General features: G+C 39.1%; 2 protein-coding genes across 14 annotated transcripts in view; one reads left to right on the top strand and one right to left on the bottom strand.

Annotated features, from left to right (window-relative positions):
* Positions 1 to 6,978, bottom strand: part of LOC139756546 (2-hydroxyacyl-CoA lyase 1-like) — a 20,736-nt gene extending 13,758 nt beyond the window's left edge. The window contains exons 1-5 of one of the 11 annotated variants that reach the window (XM_071676117.1): positions 6,948 to 6,978; positions 5,042 to 5,146; positions 3,344 to 3,446; positions 2,256 to 2,364; positions 659 to 828 (exon numbers count right to left, since the gene is read on the bottom strand). In XM_071676117.1, coding sequence (XP_071532218.1) covers positions 659 to 828; positions 2,256 to 2,364; positions 3,344 to 3,446; positions 5,042 to 5,146; positions 6,948 to 6,949 — 489 coding nt within the window. In that variant the 5' untranslated portion in view covers positions 6,950 to 6,978. Of the gene's footprint in view, positions 1 to 658; positions 829 to 2,255; positions 2,365 to 3,343; positions 3,447 to 4,483; positions 4,748 to 4,767; positions 4,908 to 5,041; positions 6,305 to 6,375; positions 6,487 to 6,763 lie in introns of those variants that run through there. The other 10 variants (XM_071676119.1, XM_071676116.1, XM_071676114.1 and 7 more) reach the window with 10 other exon arrangements.
* On the top strand, positions 4,787 to 18,888 carry U4-U6-60K (U4-U6 small nuclear riboprotein factor 60K). 3 transcript variants are annotated; one of them, XM_071676126.1, is made up of 3 exons: positions 4,787 to 4,916; positions 8,818 to 9,231; positions 13,853 to 15,153. In XM_071676126.1, exons 2-3 carry the CDS (start codon positions 8,962 to 8,964, stop codon positions 15,107 to 15,109), a joined length of 1,527 nt encoding a protein of 508 aa, XP_071532227.1. In that variant the 5' UTR covers positions 4,787 to 4,916; positions 8,818 to 8,961; the 3' UTR covers positions 15,110 to 15,153. The 3 variants fall into 3 exon arrangements, with proteins under 3 accessions (XP_071532227.1, XP_071532228.1, XP_071532226.1); XM_071676127.1 differs by lacking the exon at positions 4,787 to 4,916 and adding an exon at positions 6,954 to 7,064; XM_071676125.1 differs by lacking the exon at positions 4,787 to 4,916 and adding an exon at positions 7,171 to 7,244 and having other exon boundaries at positions 13,853 to 18,888.

The following is an 18,888-nucleotide window of genomic DNA, read 5'->3' as shown; positions in this document are numbered from 1 at the left end:
GATGAAGTTATTGAAAAATCAGATAAAGGGAATTCTGTTTAGACTGTGTGTGAGTACTATGAGATCAGACTGTCAACTGTGTATGACTTTGGGGTCAATTTCTGTTTTCTGGCATTTTCTGTGGTCCAGGAATGGCCAGGTCCCAAGGTTGCACGATTAAAGAGTTACAACCTGCATTTGAAATTCTAAAACAAGGCCAAGTAACCCTTAAGCTGCATAGGTTATCTGAAATGAGGCTCCCAGTGAAGTAAACATCTAAATATACTTTTTATCTACAGAATGTCTATTTAACAAGTTATTGAAGAAAATACCCAAAAAATAGTTCATTTTTCTCTATGTCAGTGTGGGAGGATGCTGAGTAAATGGGGAGGGCCTTGTCTGGCAACAGTGATGCTCCCTGTTAATGTAAGCATATGACAATTTTGGTCTTTTTCTGGGTGTGATTTTGTTCTACATACACCTATATCACACTGAATGCTTTAATGTTTTTTCCTAGAGTGATTTCACACTTCCCATTGGAATCATTTACTTTTCTGTTCTCTCCACACCAAGCTTCTATTATCACAAACAGCATCAAAAGGACTTGGTGGCCTGCTGCTGTTTGCATTCCTTTGTATTTAATAGTAATCCAAAAAAGGATGAAGTAATCAAAACCAACCTGTGGACACTCCTGAAAGGCCCCTAGGCCTTCTTGCTCTTGGTCACTTGAGCCACCAACCACCAACAATGGCCAGCAGTTTGTCTGAGCATTTGCCAAACCACCAATTGTGTGGAGAAGTCCTGGACCTGACACAACCAAACACACCCCAGGCATTCCCGTCAAGTAACCTGTGTTGAAATAATTACTGAAAATCATGTTACACATTCTACCCTTTTTTTTAATACATGACAGCCATTTCTTATTTCAGTGAGGTAGCATTAGAAACAAAAGAAAATTGGCCTCACTCATATGCATCTAATCTCTAGATGCCATGTCTAATGCATCAAAACCAGAGCCCCCATTCACTGCCAAATCCAACAAACTAATCCATGGTTTTTCTTCACCATTTCATCTGGCCATTGGCAGCATGTTCCTCCCCCATCAAAAGTTAGCACTGATCCAATTCGCTGTATCTATTATATGCTTGTCACCCTCCTGAATGTTCAGGCCCTGATACTCTAAGGCCTCCTTTGCTCCATGCTTCAATTTCCTTCTCAATTCTTTCCTCCCCTTTCTCGCTTGACTTCTGACGTAAGTACATACTGTATCCTCTCTGTTAGTTTTCTTTATTCACACTCCATATGCCCAAACCATTTCAGCACATCCTGGTTGTGGCCTCTCAGTCTAACAACACTTACTACTAAGCCTGTCTCTGACTGTCATTTTTTGTATGATCAATCCATATGAAGCCAAGTATCATCCTTAGGCATTTCATTTCCAACACATCCGCCCTCCTTTCCTGTGCTTTTAAGGCCTAAGACTCACATCCATGCAACACTGTCAAGACAACTAAATCTTCAAACACATCCATCTTTGCCCTTAATGACAATAACTTCTTCCACACATTCCTCAAATCACCCATGACTTTCACCCCATTTTCCATCCTACGACTTATTTCAGCCTCGATGGTTTTATCCACTGCCAATGTCCACTCTTAGGTATCTAAAACATTCCTCTTCCTCCACGTCCTCCCTGTTCAAACTCACTAAAACTAATCAGTATCAAACCCTCTACCCCCAGCACTGTATCAAGCAACCTGACTTTTGTTCACATTAAATCTCACACTCTCTCTCCCAAACTATGAAATGAGCTTCTGGAGTTTCACTTTGAAGTCTGCCACCATAACCATGCTCTCTGCAAACAAATGTCTACCCTCCTAGGCCCCTCTACCCCAAGCATACCGAAGATCCACCCTTGCTCAAAGGTCCTAGCATTTATCTCCCTCCTCATGAACAAATCAGTCATAGTGGCATACACATTCTTGATGCAGATCCACCTGCATATAGATAGCTATGGAAAATAAAAAGGAACGAATTGTTTTAATACTGTGTTATTCGAGAAAGTTGTTTAATTAAGAGTAATAAAATGTTACAATCTAGAATAAAATATATATCACACACACATTTAATAGTTTTCTTATACCATATAAGTGACTTCTATTAGTACAAATTAATGCAAAAATATATGTCACACATTTAATAGTTTTCTTATACCATGCAAGTAACTTCTATTAGTACAAATTAATGCAAAATTACTTTCTTATAATACAGCTTACCTATAGCTTGGGCAGCATAGCATGCAGCTTGTTCATTACGCATCCCAATGTACTTAATACCTGCTTGCTGAGCTGCCACTGCTATTTCGACAACAGGAATTCCCACTATCTATAATGAATAAAATAGACCAAATTCATCTTGTAGGACAAAAAAGAGCTTCCTTATCCATGTGCATACCGAGACCATTATCAGTACAGTATATCCTATAAAAAACTCCAGTGAATGATGATCCATGGAAATATGGTATATAAGATGCAATCTTTTTCACAAAGTCTTTCCAATAGTTACCCTGCATATTATATGCCAAAGGTTACCCCTCACAGGAGACTTTGTTTCAGGTTGCAGGTAGGCAGAAATATCATCCATGTATCAAATACAACATACATCTTAAACTTGCTGAACATGACGGATGTGTTCCAAGACAATGTTGTACAAATCAAGGTCATGTAAATCATAGCTATTATTACACAGCAAAAATGGGCCCATCCCAGTTGATCTTACCAGGTAGGAGAGTATCAGTGATCAGCAAGAGGCATCTGTGATTTTGCAGGCACTACATCTCTTTGTAACAGCATGCTAAACTAATGATTTTTATGTGCGGATTGTAAGAGCAACTATCAAATGTATGAACTGAATGATTTTTTGCAGAATATTTCATTCTAAAATCAGAGTACATCTTATATGCCACAAAGTATTGAAGATTTATAGCTTATATAAATATACATGTTTTGTGCCACTGTAAACTTATGTATATAACTCATATCTTCTAGTTTTTCTAGACTTTCATATTCTTGAAAAGCAAATACAAAGAATATTGGTCAATAATTTCTGGCCTTGAAACTATCAGAAATACTTCCACTTTTCTAATTTGACCCTATAAACAATTAGTAAAGCAGTTACTATACCATGATTTTCATAATATAGAATATCAGAGATGATGCATATGTGTTTTAATTTAATTTCAGAAAATCAAGAGGTAGTTTATTTGACAATTCAAAAAGGTTTTTACTGAGCTTACAAAAGACGAAAGTGACAAAAAGTTTAAAATGTGAAACCTTGCATTCAACTGAAAATACTGCATACTTACTCCAAACATATATCTAACACCTTGCTGAACAAGAGCATCCACTAGAACATGAGCACCATCAGTTTCTTCCCCAGACATCCTACTTTTTTGTTCTGATTCTTCTCTGAAATACATGACACTTTAAATAGGAAAATATGAAAAACTGAAAAAGGGGAATACTTTATATAATACATACATCTAAAAACAAAGCATAAATATTCACATACTCTTTGACAGTACATGGTGGCATTCATATTCATATTTCAAATCTAGGATTACATTTCAACAAGCCTTAAATCTGAAAAATCCTTCCTTCTTCAGCACTTATTAATAAGATTTCTCAACATGCTATATCTGGGAGGTTTGTGGTCATGCCAATGGTCTTAATCCAAAGAATTCTTTGTGAAATAATGCTGTGCCCATAAAGACAATTAGTACTTCTGGAAAGTGTAGCAAGTTTTAAATTAGTTTCAAAGAATAATCTGATTATATAAACCAGAGATGAATTATTTCCAGAAATTCTTGGCAGCATATTTCTACATGTTTACTAGTACAGTCCTAATACATGAGGTACATTATGTGGGATATTCTCAAATAATCAATAAAAATATTTCCATAATTCTATTAAAATCAACTAGAGCATAGTTTTACAAAACCAATTACATAAAACTATTTTATGTCTACTATTACACTTTAACATCTCCTATGTTAAGTGTACGATACCGTTTTTAGGCATGGGTGAATTGCATGGTATTTGAAGTGCATTTGTCACAAGCATTTTGTATTCTGGAGATGCTTTTATCATCAACATATTACTGAGGGTTTTATCACTTTTATTGATTAACCTGCAAGAGAGTCACAGCTTCACAAGGTATTACATTAGGTGAGGGTCCAGATCTTATACAGCCGTCCTTTGTATCACCACATACATTTACCAAGGTATTAGAAAACAAAGGCTGTAGCAAAGGGTAGCAATGCATGGAGTGCCACTACAAGCATTAATGGCCATATATTTTGCCTTTTGGCAGGCAGTAAACAGAAATATATTAACAGGACTTATACATTCCAGCTACAGTGAAATGTTCAGGAAATCCTAAGCAATTTTGGGTATACAGTATGTAAAGTCAAAAATGAGATCAAAGTTATCAGTACCAGACTTACAACATGACAATTAAAACAGATTAATGATAGTGAGTGCTAAGGCTGATGTTGTAGAAGACTTCTTTATATCACTCTTTACAATAGCTGCAAGTGATCCACAATCATATAAAGAAATGAAAGTTTTATTACTGAATAACAGTCAACGATAAGGAGATTGACGAAAAATGTAGGTTTTGGAGGTTGAAAAAGCTCTTCTTTTAGAGGCAGGTTCTGAATAAGGTTGTGGTTGTAAGTGAATTTAGAGGTTGTGTGAAGGTTAGCAGATGTCTAAACTTATTTCTAACAGTTTTGTGGGACGCCGTGGTCAGTCATTACGTCACTCTTCGTCCTGTGGGGGTTCGGCTGCCGTGTTGATGGCAGTGTCCTCTGGGGTACCAGCATCACCTAAACCATGGCACTTGCCATGTTTTCTCCAAGCACTCGTCTTAAAAAGGTAAAATAGGTCAATCTGTAACCAAATCTAGTTTCGATGTGTAAGCTATACTGATAAATTACGTACTATCTAACTTCTGATTGCTGTAAGGTCTGCGTAAAATGAGCGGAGCATGCATGACTTGCCTATTGGTTGCTAGTTGAGTAGTCAGAGTTCCTCTTATCTTGGATGTCACCTTATCATGAAAGGCCCCACGACCAAATACTGAAGACACAGTTGTACGCAGTACCCTGTAGAAGGTACTAGGTCTACAAGCAGCGGTGAACATTTAATTCAGGTTATGTTTAGACTAGTTCCTCAAACACTAATATATGGTTGAGACAAAGCAATAAACGACTTCTGTTATCTAACAAGATGCAACCAGTTTATATGTGAGATGCCATGATAAACGACTTCTGTTATCTAACAAGATGCAACCAGTTTATATGTGAGATGCCATGATAAACGACTTCTGTTATCTAACAAGATGCAACCAGTTTATATGTGAGATGCCATGATATCGAATTATTTTGAACAGACCCCAATAAACTTACAACTGTAAACTAATTAATGAAAACTAACGATCTGATCAGTTTTAAACGTATTAAAAACATGATGTTGAAGGATTATAAAACTAATTAATACTGATAGTTAAATAATAAAACTAATTAATGATGATAGTTAAATGGTAAGGTTACTAGTTTTAAGAGTTTCTATCAATTATTTGAATAGTGATTTATATACACTTAATACTTGTTACAGTTTGTAAAGTACAAATAAAAGTACTTAAAAGTACTCGCGTCCATTCTCTGGCTACTTTATCTAATGTACCGAAACGACAGCCTTCTAAACTCCAGTGACATTTTCCTGGTTTCCCCGGCTGCTTCATATACCGTGATTGATTCCACAACAGCACGTCGCTCTTTGTATACCAGCCCCTTAAGTTAACTATCCTGTGCACGCCATTCACCCCACTGCATATTCAGGCGAAAGAACTCAGTACTGTTTTTACTCCAGCCTTCCATTTTTCACTAAGTCTCTCTCTTCTTGTCCCTTCCACCCCTGACATATGTAACATCTTTGTCTACCTCTCCTCACTCTCTCAACTTGTCCCAAACATTTCAGCACTCGCTTTAGTTCTTTCATCCAGGACCCTGAGAGGAATTTTGTCAGGGGGTGCAAAGTTTCTCTTGGGTTTCTTTCCCTTTATCAGTCATCCTGTTTTTATCCACCACGGTTTTATGCCAAGAGCTCTAACGCCATAAAGGGCATGGAAGATGAGAGAGGGATAGAATGATAGTCTTCACTATATACAAACATTTTCTAAGATCCTAGGAAATATCGGGGCCCTTTTTGGATCCCCGGTCCCTGGAACGATGAACCCCAAGCACCCCTCTGTCAGAGACCCTGTTCTCCTTCACATTCTTCTCTACTTCACTTCTCTCTTACCCTTTTAATACTCAGCCAAAGCACTTCATACCATATATAATCCTTAAACATTTCATTTTCAACGCATCCACCCTCCTCTGTACATCATATATATCACCAAGCATCGTATAACATCGCTGAGACTACTACATCTTCGTATATATCTATTTTCAGTATATATCTGTTGTTCAGTGCTTTCAGAAACGTCTCCTCAACCGGATATCTTAAACACTTCACTTCCTTCAAAATTTCTACTTTCAGAAACGTCTCCTCAACCAGATATCTTAAACACTTCACTTCCTTCAAAATTTCTACATTCAATCTCACACCTCAACTAACCCGTTCCTCTGTTCTTCAAAGCATAAAAACCATGCTTTTATTCATATTTAGTCACAGTCGGAAAGTAAAAAGTGAGTGACGAGTTTTGTCAAAAAACTCACTCCATAGGAGTCTACATTTCCCTGTTACTGGAAGTAGGGCACAATTGAGCTGCAGAAACCTTTAAGTAGTTCCTTTGCGACACCAGGACTTTTGTAGAAATTATTTCAACGGTAATTATAAATAAATGATAAATAAATGTATGAATAAATACTTGGAATAATTCACTACGGAGTTAATAATAACATTTGTTTTAAGTAATCGTCCAATCCGAGCGCTTGTGTTGATACCTTTAGAATCGTGTTGTATTGGGGTTAGTATGTATGTATTTTATTCGCTGTCTACATTACTATGAAATCAAAGGTAATATATGATTTTCACTTAGATTCTATTTTAAAATTTTTATCAATATCTAGGATTACTTTCTTTCTATATGAATATATTAAGGTTTTTCGTAAATCCACATAACACTGTAATAAAGCAAGACAAGTTTTGTCAGAGAAACGTTTGAGTTTGGAGAGGACCTTGCAGAGAAAGGCCTAGGTACTATTTGATGTAGATATTTATCAAAACTAACCTTTTGTCATTCTGGGATTTCATCTCGAGCGTTTAAGTTAGATTTGTTAGTAGATCAATCTTGTAGAACTGATGTAGAGAACAGAGGCTGAAGTGCCGCTGGCACCCAAAGGATAGTAGGACAGTCACATGAGGATAATTTTTAGTGAGCAAGCCAGGCCATTGTATACCAAGGGTAGCTTGCACAGTGAGATTGTGCATGGTCTCAGATTTTTTTCTCAACATTGGAAAATGGTTTTAAAGATTATTCGGTGGGATGATGTTACTTAACACTGGCATCGTGAATGACTCTTGGCAGTTGATAGGCCTGAATGTCAAACAACCAGCCAACCATTGTTCATGCTAAATTGACCATGAAATCTGATCACATCTGCACCCTTAACTTTAGCCCCGGATAAAAGATCCAGGCTCTGATATGTTACAAATGACAGCCAGTATATTTTGATTACTGGCCACTCAAACAGAAACTATATGGCCTTTTAAGGAATCACCCTCTGAGGACTCAGTAATTGAACTCTGATTAATATCCCTACATCTGCATGTGAACCATTTTAAAATGGGATGCTCACTATCTTCCATAGGCAGGGTGTCACATATATGGAATATCATTTGTCGTTGAGTTATTGGAGAAATTTTTCTCAAGTATGAAGTATGAATTGGCTCACTACCAGATTCTTTGTTTCAATCCAGTGAAAAAATATTGTTGCTGTGTTATTTTGATTTATCTCATTGCTTCTGAGAATTGCTCATGGGATTTATTGGGTCAGGTTAGGTTGGTGAAATAAGGTTTTGTTTTGTGTTTGGAGATCATTACATTTAGCCCCCATTTTCCTTGTGACTTTTTTTTTTTTTGAAAACCCAGAGATGGTGATGTAACCAAATAGTTTCCTTTTATTCATAGTACTCTCATTCATATATGTCCCTTCTTATCTTTATTGCCAGTAGTCTGAGGATCTTTATTTAGATACTTATAAACAGTATCACTAGAAATATTTTATTTCTGACTGATGACTCTTTGTCCCTCTTTTTCAAACACTTCTTTTTGTGTTTCATTAGTACACGTATGGCTTCTGTCTGGAGTGCTTCTGTTAACAACCTCTAAGACCTTCATGATCCGTGGAACACTTACATTTTGATGCATGTATATTTTATGTTTGTTACATGGAAATTGTATTTTGTAGTCTTATGCAAGTTGTCCAGGAATTTATATTAATTATTCTGTATATTATCCAGTATGGTAACACTTGGCTATCATTTTACATACATTGACTTCCAAATTATGTTAACTCTAAATTGTTACCCGATCTAAGTTGTTTGTCCTATGTTCAGCCTCATATCCTCTTCAAGAGGACTCACTCCTGGCCTAAAAGTCCTTGTATGAATTGTTGAGAAGCATGTATGATATATAAGAACTTAAAGATCATTGATTTTTATTTCTCATACTAGATGAAGATTACAGAAAATATTTTCAGTGAAATTAATTTCTCTTAATGAAGATTTACAAAAAATATTTTCACTGAACACTTCTCTCTCCATACAGGCGCACTATAATTGGTATTATAACTGAGAAGTGGAAAATTGAAGCTGTAGTACATTGTTCTTTGGAATGAAGAGGAAATTTCTGGATATCAATTCTTGAGAAAATAAATTCACACTTACATCAGTCTGACAATATCTCCTTGCAATGTCTGATGGTGAAGACTCCCCAGTGGCAATGGGTGGTGGAGGGGCTGGTGAACGTCAGTGGTATGCACCCCTAGACAATGCTATAGCAAGAGGGGACTCCCCGCCAGATTCTCCAGGAAGTCCAGTAGCCGCAACAAATATTCACATCAGCAATGAGTACATGGAATTGGATGAACCAGAGATGTTGGATGAGAAAAAGGCATTATTGGAGGAGTTTGAGCGGAAGCGGAGAGCTAGAATGATTCATGTTACAACAGATGATAGTGAGGTGAGTATTGTTACTGATGAATTATACACATCAGATGTATATTAGGCAGATACATGTAACCTTCTGAATATATTAGATCATGTAGTTAGCACAAAAGTATTGCTATCCTTGGGTTTCATGGAATTCGAACTATAGCAGTTGTAGTGTGATTGATTTGGTATGGTTGGAACTTATCATTTCTTGTATTTCTATATACATTGTTTATGTGCTGAAAAAGGACTGATGATTGGGAATACCTGGTTTAAAAAGCGAGATATACATAAGTATACTTATGTAAGTAGGAGAGATGGCCAGAGAGCGTTATTGGATTACGTGTTAATTGACAGGCGTGCGAAAGAGAGACTTTTGGATGTTAATGTGCTGAGAGGTGCAACTGGAGGGATGTCTGATCATTATCTTGTGGAGGCTAAGGTGAAGATTAGTATGGGTTTTCAGAAAAGAGGAGTGAATGTTGGGGTGAAGAAGGTGGTGAGAGTAAGTGAGCTTGGGAAGGAGACCTGTGTGGGGAAGTACCAGGAGAGACTGTGTACAGAATGGAAAAAGGTGAGAACAATGGAAGTAAGGGGAGTCGGGGAGGAATGGGATGTATTTAGGGAATCAGTGATGGATTGCGCAAAAGATGCTTGTGGCATGAGAAGAGTGGGAGGTGGGCTGTTTAGAAAGGGTAGTGAGTGGTGGGATGAAGAAGTAAGAGTATTAGTGAAAGAGAAGAGAGAGGCATTTGGACGATTTTTGCAGGGAAAAAATGCAATTGAGTGGGAGAAGTATAAAAGAAAGAGACAGGAGGTCAAGAGAAAGGTGCAAGAGGTGAAAAAAAGGGCAAATGAGAGTTGGGGTGAGAGACTATCAGTAAATTTTAGGGAGAATAAAAAGATGTTCTGGAAGGAGGTAAATAGGGTGCGTAAGACAAGGGAGCAAATGGGAACTTCAGTGAAGGGCGTAAATGGGGAGGTGATAACAAGTAGCGGTGATGTGAGAAGGAGATGGAATGAGTATTTTGAAGGTTTGTTGAATGTGTCTGATGACAGGGTGGCAGATATAGGGTGTTTTGGTCGAGGTGGTGTGCAAAGTGAGAGGGTTAGGGAAAATGATTTGGTAAACAGAGAAGAGGTAGTAAAAGCTTTGCGGAAGATGAAAGCCGGCAAGGCAGCAGGTTTGGATGGTATTGCAGTGGAATTTATTAAGAAAGGGGGTGACTGTATTGTTGACTGGTTGGTAAGGTTATTTAATGTATGTATGACTCATGGTGAGGTGCCTGAGGATTGGCGGAATGCGTGCATAGTGCCATTGTACAAAGGCAAAGGGGATAAGAGTGAGTGCTCAAATTACAGAGGTATAAGTGTGTTGAGTATTCCTGGTAAATTATATGGGAGGGTATTGATTGAGAGGGTGAAGGCATGTACAGAGCATCAGATTGGGGAAGAGCAGTGCGGTTTCAGAAGTGGTAGAGGATGTGTGGATCAGGTGTTTGCTTTGAAGAATGTATGTGAGAAATGCTTAGAAAAGCAAATGGATTTGTATGTAGCATTTATGGATCTGGAGAAGGCATATGATAGAGTTGATAGAGATGCTCTGTGGAAGGTATTAAGAATATATGGTGTGGGAGGCAAGTTGTTAGAAGCAGTGAAAAGTTTTTATCGAGGATGTAAGGCATGTGTACGTGTAGGAAGAGAGGAAAGTGATTGGTTCTCAGTGAATGTAGGTTTGCGGCAGGGGTGTGTGATGTCTCCATGGTTGTTTAATTTGTTTATGGATGGGGTTGTAAAGGAGGTAAATGCAAGAGTCCTGGAAAGAGGGGCAAGTATGAAGTCTGTTGGGGATGAGAGAGCTTGGGAAGTGAGTCAATTGTTGTTCGCTGATGATACAGCGCTGATGGCTGATTCATGTGAGAAACTGCAGAAGCTGGTGACTGAGTTTGGTAAAGTGTGTGGAAGAAGAAAGTTGAGAGTAAATGTGAATAAGAGCAAGGTTATTAGGTACAGTAGGGGTGAGGGTCAAGTCAATTGGGAGGTGAGTTTGAATGGAGAAAAACTGGAGGAAGTGAAGTGTTTTAGATATCTGGGAGTGGATCTGTCAGCGGATGGAACCATGGAAGCGGAAGTGGATCATAGGGTGGGGGAGGGGGCGAAAATTTTGGGAGCCTTGAAAAATGTGTGGAAGTCGAGAACATTATCTCGGAAAGCAAAAATGGGTATGTTTGAGGGAATAGTGGTTCCAACAATGCTGTATGGTTGCGAGGCGTGGGCTATGGATAGAGATGTGCGCAGGAGGATGGATGTGCTGGAAATGAGATGTTTGAGGACAATGTGTGGTGTGAGGTGGTTTGATCGAGTAAGTAACGTAAGGGTAAGAGAGATGTGTGGAAATAAAAAGAGCGTGGTTGAGAGAGCAGAAGAGGGTGTTTTGAAATGGTTTGGGCACATGGAGAGAATGAGTGAGGAGAGATTGACCAAGAGGATATATGTGTCGGAGGTGGAGGGAACGAGGAGAAGAGGGAGACCAAATTGGAGGTGGAAAGATGGAGTGAAAAAGATTTTGTGTGATCGGGGCCTGAACATGCAGGAGGGTGAAAGGAGGGCAAGAAATAGAGTGAATTGGAGTCATGTGGTATACAGGGGTTGACGTGCTGTCAGTGGATTGAAGCAAGGCATGTGAAGCGTCTGGGGTAAACCATGGAAAGCTGTGTAGGTATGTATATTTGCGTGTGTGGACGTGTGTATGTACATGTGTATGGGGGGGGGGGTTGGGCCATTTCTTTCGTCTGTTTCCTTGCGCTACCTCGCAAACGCGGGAGACAGCGACAAAGTATAAAAAAAAAAAAAAAAAAAAACATTGTTTATTAAATAGGACAAACAACAGTAATTCATTATTTCAGTGAAACTTATTTTAAAAGATGTTTTAGAAATCTAAAGGGATGAGCTGTCATTTTCCAAATATTACGTGGTTATGAAAGAAATTGTAGCTTGTTTTCGTCAACCTCCCAGCTCATTGCCCAGTTTACTTAGATTGTGCTTTTTTCTAACTCCCTTGAGATAGGGGAGAAAATACTTTTGAATCCTAAAAGCTGGAACAGATCTGGTGTTTGCTTTGAAGATTGTGGGTGAGAAATTCTATGTGGCATTTATGGATCTAGTTAAGGCATATGATAGGACTGATAGAGATGCTTTGTGGAAGATGTTATATGTGGGAGAAAAGCTATTAGAAGCAGTGAGGAGTTTTTATCAAGAGAATAAAGCACGTGTGAGTAGGTACAGAGGTGGGTCTCCAGCAGGGATATGTGATGTCACCTTTGCTGTTTAATTTGTTTACAGATAAAGTGTTGAGGAAGATAAATGCAAATGTCTTAGAGGTAGGGGCAGTTATGCAGGCCATTAGGGATGAGTCAATTGTTATTTGTTTTTGACATGGCATTGGTGGTAGATTCATTTGAGAAACTGTGGAATTTAGTGCCTGAGCTTAGGAGAGTGTAGGAAAGGAGTAAGTTAGAAATAAATGTAAGTAGAAGAAAGTTATTAGATTTAGCAGTGCAGAGTGACAGGTTAGTTAGCAGAATGAGAAAACTTGGAGAAATAGGAGTGGACATGACAGCGAATTGAACCATGGAAACAAGGTAAGTCATGGGCTGGGTGAGGGGTTGAAGATCCTGGCAGCATTGTGAAATATGTAGCGAGAAAGATGCTGCCTGGTAAGGTGAAAATGGGCATGTGTGATGATATAGTATTCCCAATTATGTAGAATGGATATGAGGCTAAAGCTTATGATGAGATTGTACAAATAGGGTGAATGGGTTGGAAATGAGATGCCTGACGATGGAATTTTAAGTGAGGAGGGTTGATCGAGTAAGAAATGATAGGATAAGAAAGAGATGTGGGTGTAAGGAGAGTATGGTTGAGAGTGCCAAAATGGTTTTGACATGGAATGAATGAGTCAGGATAAGTTGACAGAGTGGATATTTGCATTGGAAATGGGGGGATTAGGAGAAGGGAAGACCAAATTGGAACTGGAAAGATGGAACGAATAAAGTTTTTGAGTGTTCGTGGCCTGAATATGTAGGAGGATGAAAGGCATACATGGGTTGGGGAATTGGAGTAAAGTGGTATACTGAGGTGCAGCAAGCTCTTAGTGTACGGAAACAACATATGAAACAGCCAGGGGAAACCACGGTGAGGTCTGTGGGCCCTGGTTGTGGATAGGGGACTGTGGTTTTGATGCATTACACTTGACAAATTGAGAATGGATGTGACCAACTTAGGCCCTTTCTTTGTCTGTTCATGGCACTACTTTGCTAATGCAGGCAATGGTAAACAAGTCTTTAAAGAAAAAAGTTCCTGTCCCTGGGATATGAGGAAGAATATTAATCACTTATATCCTGTGACTATGGGGCACGAGTGAGGGGAGAGTGCTGAAAATCCTCCCTTCCTGTATTATTTACTTTTAAAAGAGAGAACAAAGGAAGGATCCAAGTGAGGATTCTTCCACTGAGGTTTGGTTGTCTGTTCTTAAGGCTTCCTCATTAAGGTGGGAAATGGTACACAGGTATGAAAGAAGCATTCGTTGCTGATTTATGCAAATGTGTGTCTGTATGATGTAAACATTATTTATACTCTATTTTTGCTAACAGGTAAAACAACAATTAAGACAACTGGGTGAACCAATTTGCTTGTTTGGTGAGGGTCCTGCTGACAGGAGAAACCGCCTAAAAGAACTTTTGTCAAGACTTGGTGAAGATGCTCTAAGGAAGACAGTTGCTGGGCAGCAAGAAGTAGATACACAAGAACGGGATCAACAAAGGCCAGAAGAGACTTGGTATCATGAGGGACCTCAATCATTGAAAGAGGCACGGCTGTTTATTGCAAATTATTCAATTCCCCGTGCTAGGGCAAGATTGAAAAAGGAACATTTAGATAACCAGGTCCCAGAAGCAACACGTACTGCTAGGAGGCAAGAAGTTCAGAACAAACTGAGATCATTTGGTCTTCTTGGTAGTCAGAATGCTGACACAAGACCAATATGTTACTGTAGCTTTAGTCCTAATGGGAAGCTTTTAGCTACTAGCTCATGGAGTGGTCTTGTCAAGTTGTGGAAAGTGCCTGGTTGTGTCGAGGAGCAAACACTTCGTGGCCACAATTGTTATGTAGACTGTGTGGAATGGCACCCAAGTGCCACTTTATCTATGGAGCCAACAGCCCTAAACTTAGTATCAAGTGGACGTGATGGAAGTGTGCAACTATGGAGCCTAAATGGAGAGGAACCACTTGGGGAGCTTCCATCTCTTGAAGCAAGAGTATCAAGGGTTGGCTTTCATCCCAGTGGAAGGTTCCTTGGTGCATGTGTACATGATAACAGTTGGAGATTGTGGGATTTAGAAATTCAGGAAGAGGTTCTTTTCCAAGAAGGTCATTCAAAGCCAGTGTACTGCTTAACTTTTCAGAGTGATGGATCTTTGGTCGCTACTGGTGGCATGGATGCATATGGACGTATGTGGGATATTAGAACAGGAAGATGTGTCATGTTCCTAAGTGGGCACCAGAATCCTGTGTTGGCTATTGACTGGTCCCCAGATGGGTATCACTTGGTGACGGGTAGTGAAGATAACTCTGCGAGAGTTTGGGATGTGAGGCAGCGTCGATGTATATATACTATCCCTGCTCACACAAGTATTGTTACTGGTGCCCGTTATGACCGAATTGGGGGTCAGTACATTGTTACGTGTTCATATGATGGTTCAGTTCGTCTTTGGTGTCATGGGTCTTTTCAGGCAATGCGTGCTTTGGAAGGACATGGTCAGAAGGTAATGAGTGTAGATGTTTCACCTACGAATGGTATTATTGCCACTTGCTCCTTTGACCGTACTTTTAAAATTTGGGGTCCTGATTAATGTATGTTATTTGTAAAAGAATAATAAAATGCCTTTTCCATTGCTTTCCTTTATTAAGTTACAGACATAGTCAGACTCATTAATTTCAGTGCAATTTAGATATGAAAGTATAATAAGTGCACTATCTTTTTATCATACTTATTCACAGTTTCCTGTGTTAGCGAGGTAGTGCCAGGAACAGATGAAGAAATGGCCTCATTTGCTAATATACATTCTCTGGCTGTCATATGTAATGCTTGGAAAATGCAGCTCTCTATTCACAACCAGGTCTCAGATCCTTCTATGGTTTCCCCCACCTGATTCATATGCCCTCGTTCAGTTTAATGACATTACATCATTCTAAATTCATTTTATCCTGCATGTTCAGGTCCCAAGCACTCGCATCCATATTCATTCACTCCATCCTTCCACCTCCAGTACAGTCTCCCCCTTTTTTTCCCTTCCATTGCTGACAAATATTTCCTCTGTCAATCTCTCTTTACTCATTCTCTCTATATGTCCAAACCACTTCAGCTCTCTCAACAGTACTCTGCTCATCACCACACCTCTCTTTGATGTTATCACTTCCTACTCTTTTTACCTTCCTCACAGTATATGTTGCCCATGCCCCACATTCATATAACACTGTCAGGACAACCATACTTCCAAAGACACCCATCTTTATCCTCCCAGATAGTGACCTCTCCCCCCACACACTCCTCAGTCATCTCAGGACCCCCATCTCCCTCACTACCTCATAATTCACTTCTGCTCCCATAGATCCACTCGGTGCCATGTCCACTCCCAGTTATCCAATCCACTTCACTTCCTTCAAGTGTTTTCCACTCAAACTCACACCCAAACCAACCTGTCCCCTTACCGCTAAACCTAAGAACTTGCCTTTATACATATTTACTTCCAACTCGCTCCTTTTACTCAGTCTCCCAAACTCAGACATGAGCTACTGCAGTTTCTCACTTGAATCTGCCACCAGTGCCATGTCATCAACAAACATGAGTCACCTCCAAGGATGCCCATCTCCAGCTTCTGCAGTTTCTCACTTAAATCTTCCACCAGCATTGTGTCATCAGCAAACAACAAATGACCCACCTTCCAGGCACTCCATTCCCAACAGACTGCATACCTGCCTCTCTTTCTCTTTCCCTCTCTCAAGACCCTTGCATTCACCTCCCTCATTACTCCATTCATAAAGAGGTTAAACAACCATGGTGACAATATACACTCCTGTCGCAGACTTACCTTCACCTGGAACCACTCTACCTACTCACACATGTGCCATACTCTCTTGATGAAAACTCTTAACTGCTTTTAATAGCTTTCCTCCCAAACCATATATTCATAACACTTTCCACAAGCATCTCCATCAACCCTATTATCTGATTTCCAATGCATAAATGTCTCATAGAAATCCTTCTGTTTCTCTAAGCATTTTTCACAAACACTTCAAAGTGAATTCCTGATCCACACATCCAATGCTACTCCTAAAGTCACGCTGTTCCTTCCTTGTCTGATAATTTGTGCATGCCAGCACCCTCTCAATCATCACTCTCCTACACAACTTGCCAGATATACTCCACAAATTTTTAAATCTGTAATTTGACTACTCACTTTTGTTCCCCTTTCCTATATACAATGGCACTATACAGGCATTCTGCCAATCCTCAGGCATCTTACCATGATCCATGCATACACTGAAAATCTAAACAAACCAATCAAGAACAGTCACCCCCTTTCTTAAGAAATTCAAGCCACCTTGCCATATTTCATCTTACATAAGGCTTTCATCACCTCTTCTCTTTTCACTGAACCACCTGCCATGACTTTCTCACTTTACATACCTCCATGAACCAAACACCCAACATCTGCCACCCACTCATCAAATACAATTAACAATCCTTCAGAGTACTCACTTCATCTCTGCCTGTTACCACTTTCCCATTTATCCCCTTCATAAGAGTTCTCATTTGTTCTCTTGGGCTTTTTTTTATACTATAAACCTCCTTCCAAAAGATTTTCTTATTCTTCCAGAAGTTTGCACATACTTGCTTAACCTAATCTTCATTTGCCCTTTTTTTCCAGCCTCTGCACCTTCCATTTCTTCTCTAAATCTCTTAATCACTCATGCCTTCCCTCTAAGTAATTCCCATACACCTCTCGTTTCTTTTTCACAAGCAACTTTGTCATCGCACCACTTTTTATCCCTTTTCACATACCCTCCTTCCACCATCCACATGTCGCACAATTCTCTCTCATGTTAGCACTTTTTCCCTAAATACTTCCCATTCCTTACCCTCTTCCCTAGCTTCATTTACTCCCACCTTTTGCCATTCTTCACTCAACCTCTCCTGGAATCTCTTTGCACCAGCCTGTTTTCCGTGTAGACTTTTCGAAAAGTCTACAAATCTTCACCCTTGCCTCTAAAAGGTGATAAGCAGACATCCCTCGAGCTGTTCCCATCGGGACATTCACATCCAAATGTCTTTCTTTTGCTCACTTATCTATTAATATGTAATCCAATTATGCCCTTTCCATCTTTTTCTTACTCCACACATAATTATGTATGTACCTCTTTTGAAACCAAGTATTCCTAATCACTAGTCCTTTTGTCAGCAGACCATATCCCTTCACATCACTGAACACATCATTTCCCCACTTATACCCTCAACTGCTAGGTTACCCATTTTTGCCTTCATATTACCCTATTACTAATACCCAATCTCTTGCATCAGATCTGCTGAGACACTAGCTGACCGTAAACTCACTTCTCTTCGTATTTCTTCTCATGGCCACGTGCATGACCATGTTTAATCTCCAATCTCCCTTAATCCACTTTCATTTTTACCCAGGTCAATGTGGGGCTTGCTTGCACTTTTTCACACATTCCCAAATCTTCTTCAGTATAAGTGCTAGCCTTTCCTTAGCTCTCATTGTCACATTAGCCCCTGACTTTACCCCAGAGATATTCTGAAACCATTCTTCCCCCTTACCATTGAGCTTTGTTTCACTCAGAGTTAGAAAGCCCAGGTTTCCACAGACTTATTCCTTCTTATCTTGTTTATGTCCACACACATTCAGACACCCAAGCCTGAGCCTTCAAGGATGATGAACACTCTTCACTTTGCTCCTACAGTTCTAATATTTTAGAAATTGAAATACAAGAAGAGGGGGGCATTGCCATCACCCCACTCCAGCACCTGAGGTGCCTTCTACAAAACACAGGCAATGTATGGAAAATATTCTTGCTTTTGTATCCCCAGTTCAGATGGGGTAGATCAGTTACATACAGACTAGGCAACATCATGTACACACACCTGTAATTGACTAGTGAAGAAATGTACACAAAGTATTTGAATAGACACATTTTTATGAAAAACTGAGTTAGGACTTTGTGCTGAGAGAATTTATTGTTTATTATGAAGTCTAATTACCCAGTCATTACAGCTCCATAAGATTATTAGAATGTATGCTTCATAACTCATACCAGTTGAAAATTAGAATGGATACATTTTTATGAAAAACTGAGTTAGGACTTAGTGCTGAGGGAACTTACTGTTTATTATGAAGTGTAATTACCCAGTCATTACAGCTCCATAAGATTATTAGAATGTATGCTTCATAACTCACACCAGTTGAAAATTATTTTTTATTCTAAAATCTTTCAGCATCATTTAGAGACATAGAAAATGATAAATAAAAACTAATAAATAAGGTATTTGACAATGAACTGTATACAATATGAAATAATTCTATACAATATAAATTTCATTGGTCAGAATCAA

Source organism: Panulirus ornatus, chromosome 22 (assembly GCF_036320965.1).
Source record: "Panulirus ornatus isolate Po-2019 chromosome 22, ASM3632096v1, whole genome shotgun sequence".
NCBI lineage: Eukaryota > Metazoa > Arthropoda > Malacostraca > Decapoda > Palinuridae > Panulirus > Panulirus ornatus.
This window is presented reverse-complemented; position numbering and strand designations above follow the sequence as displayed.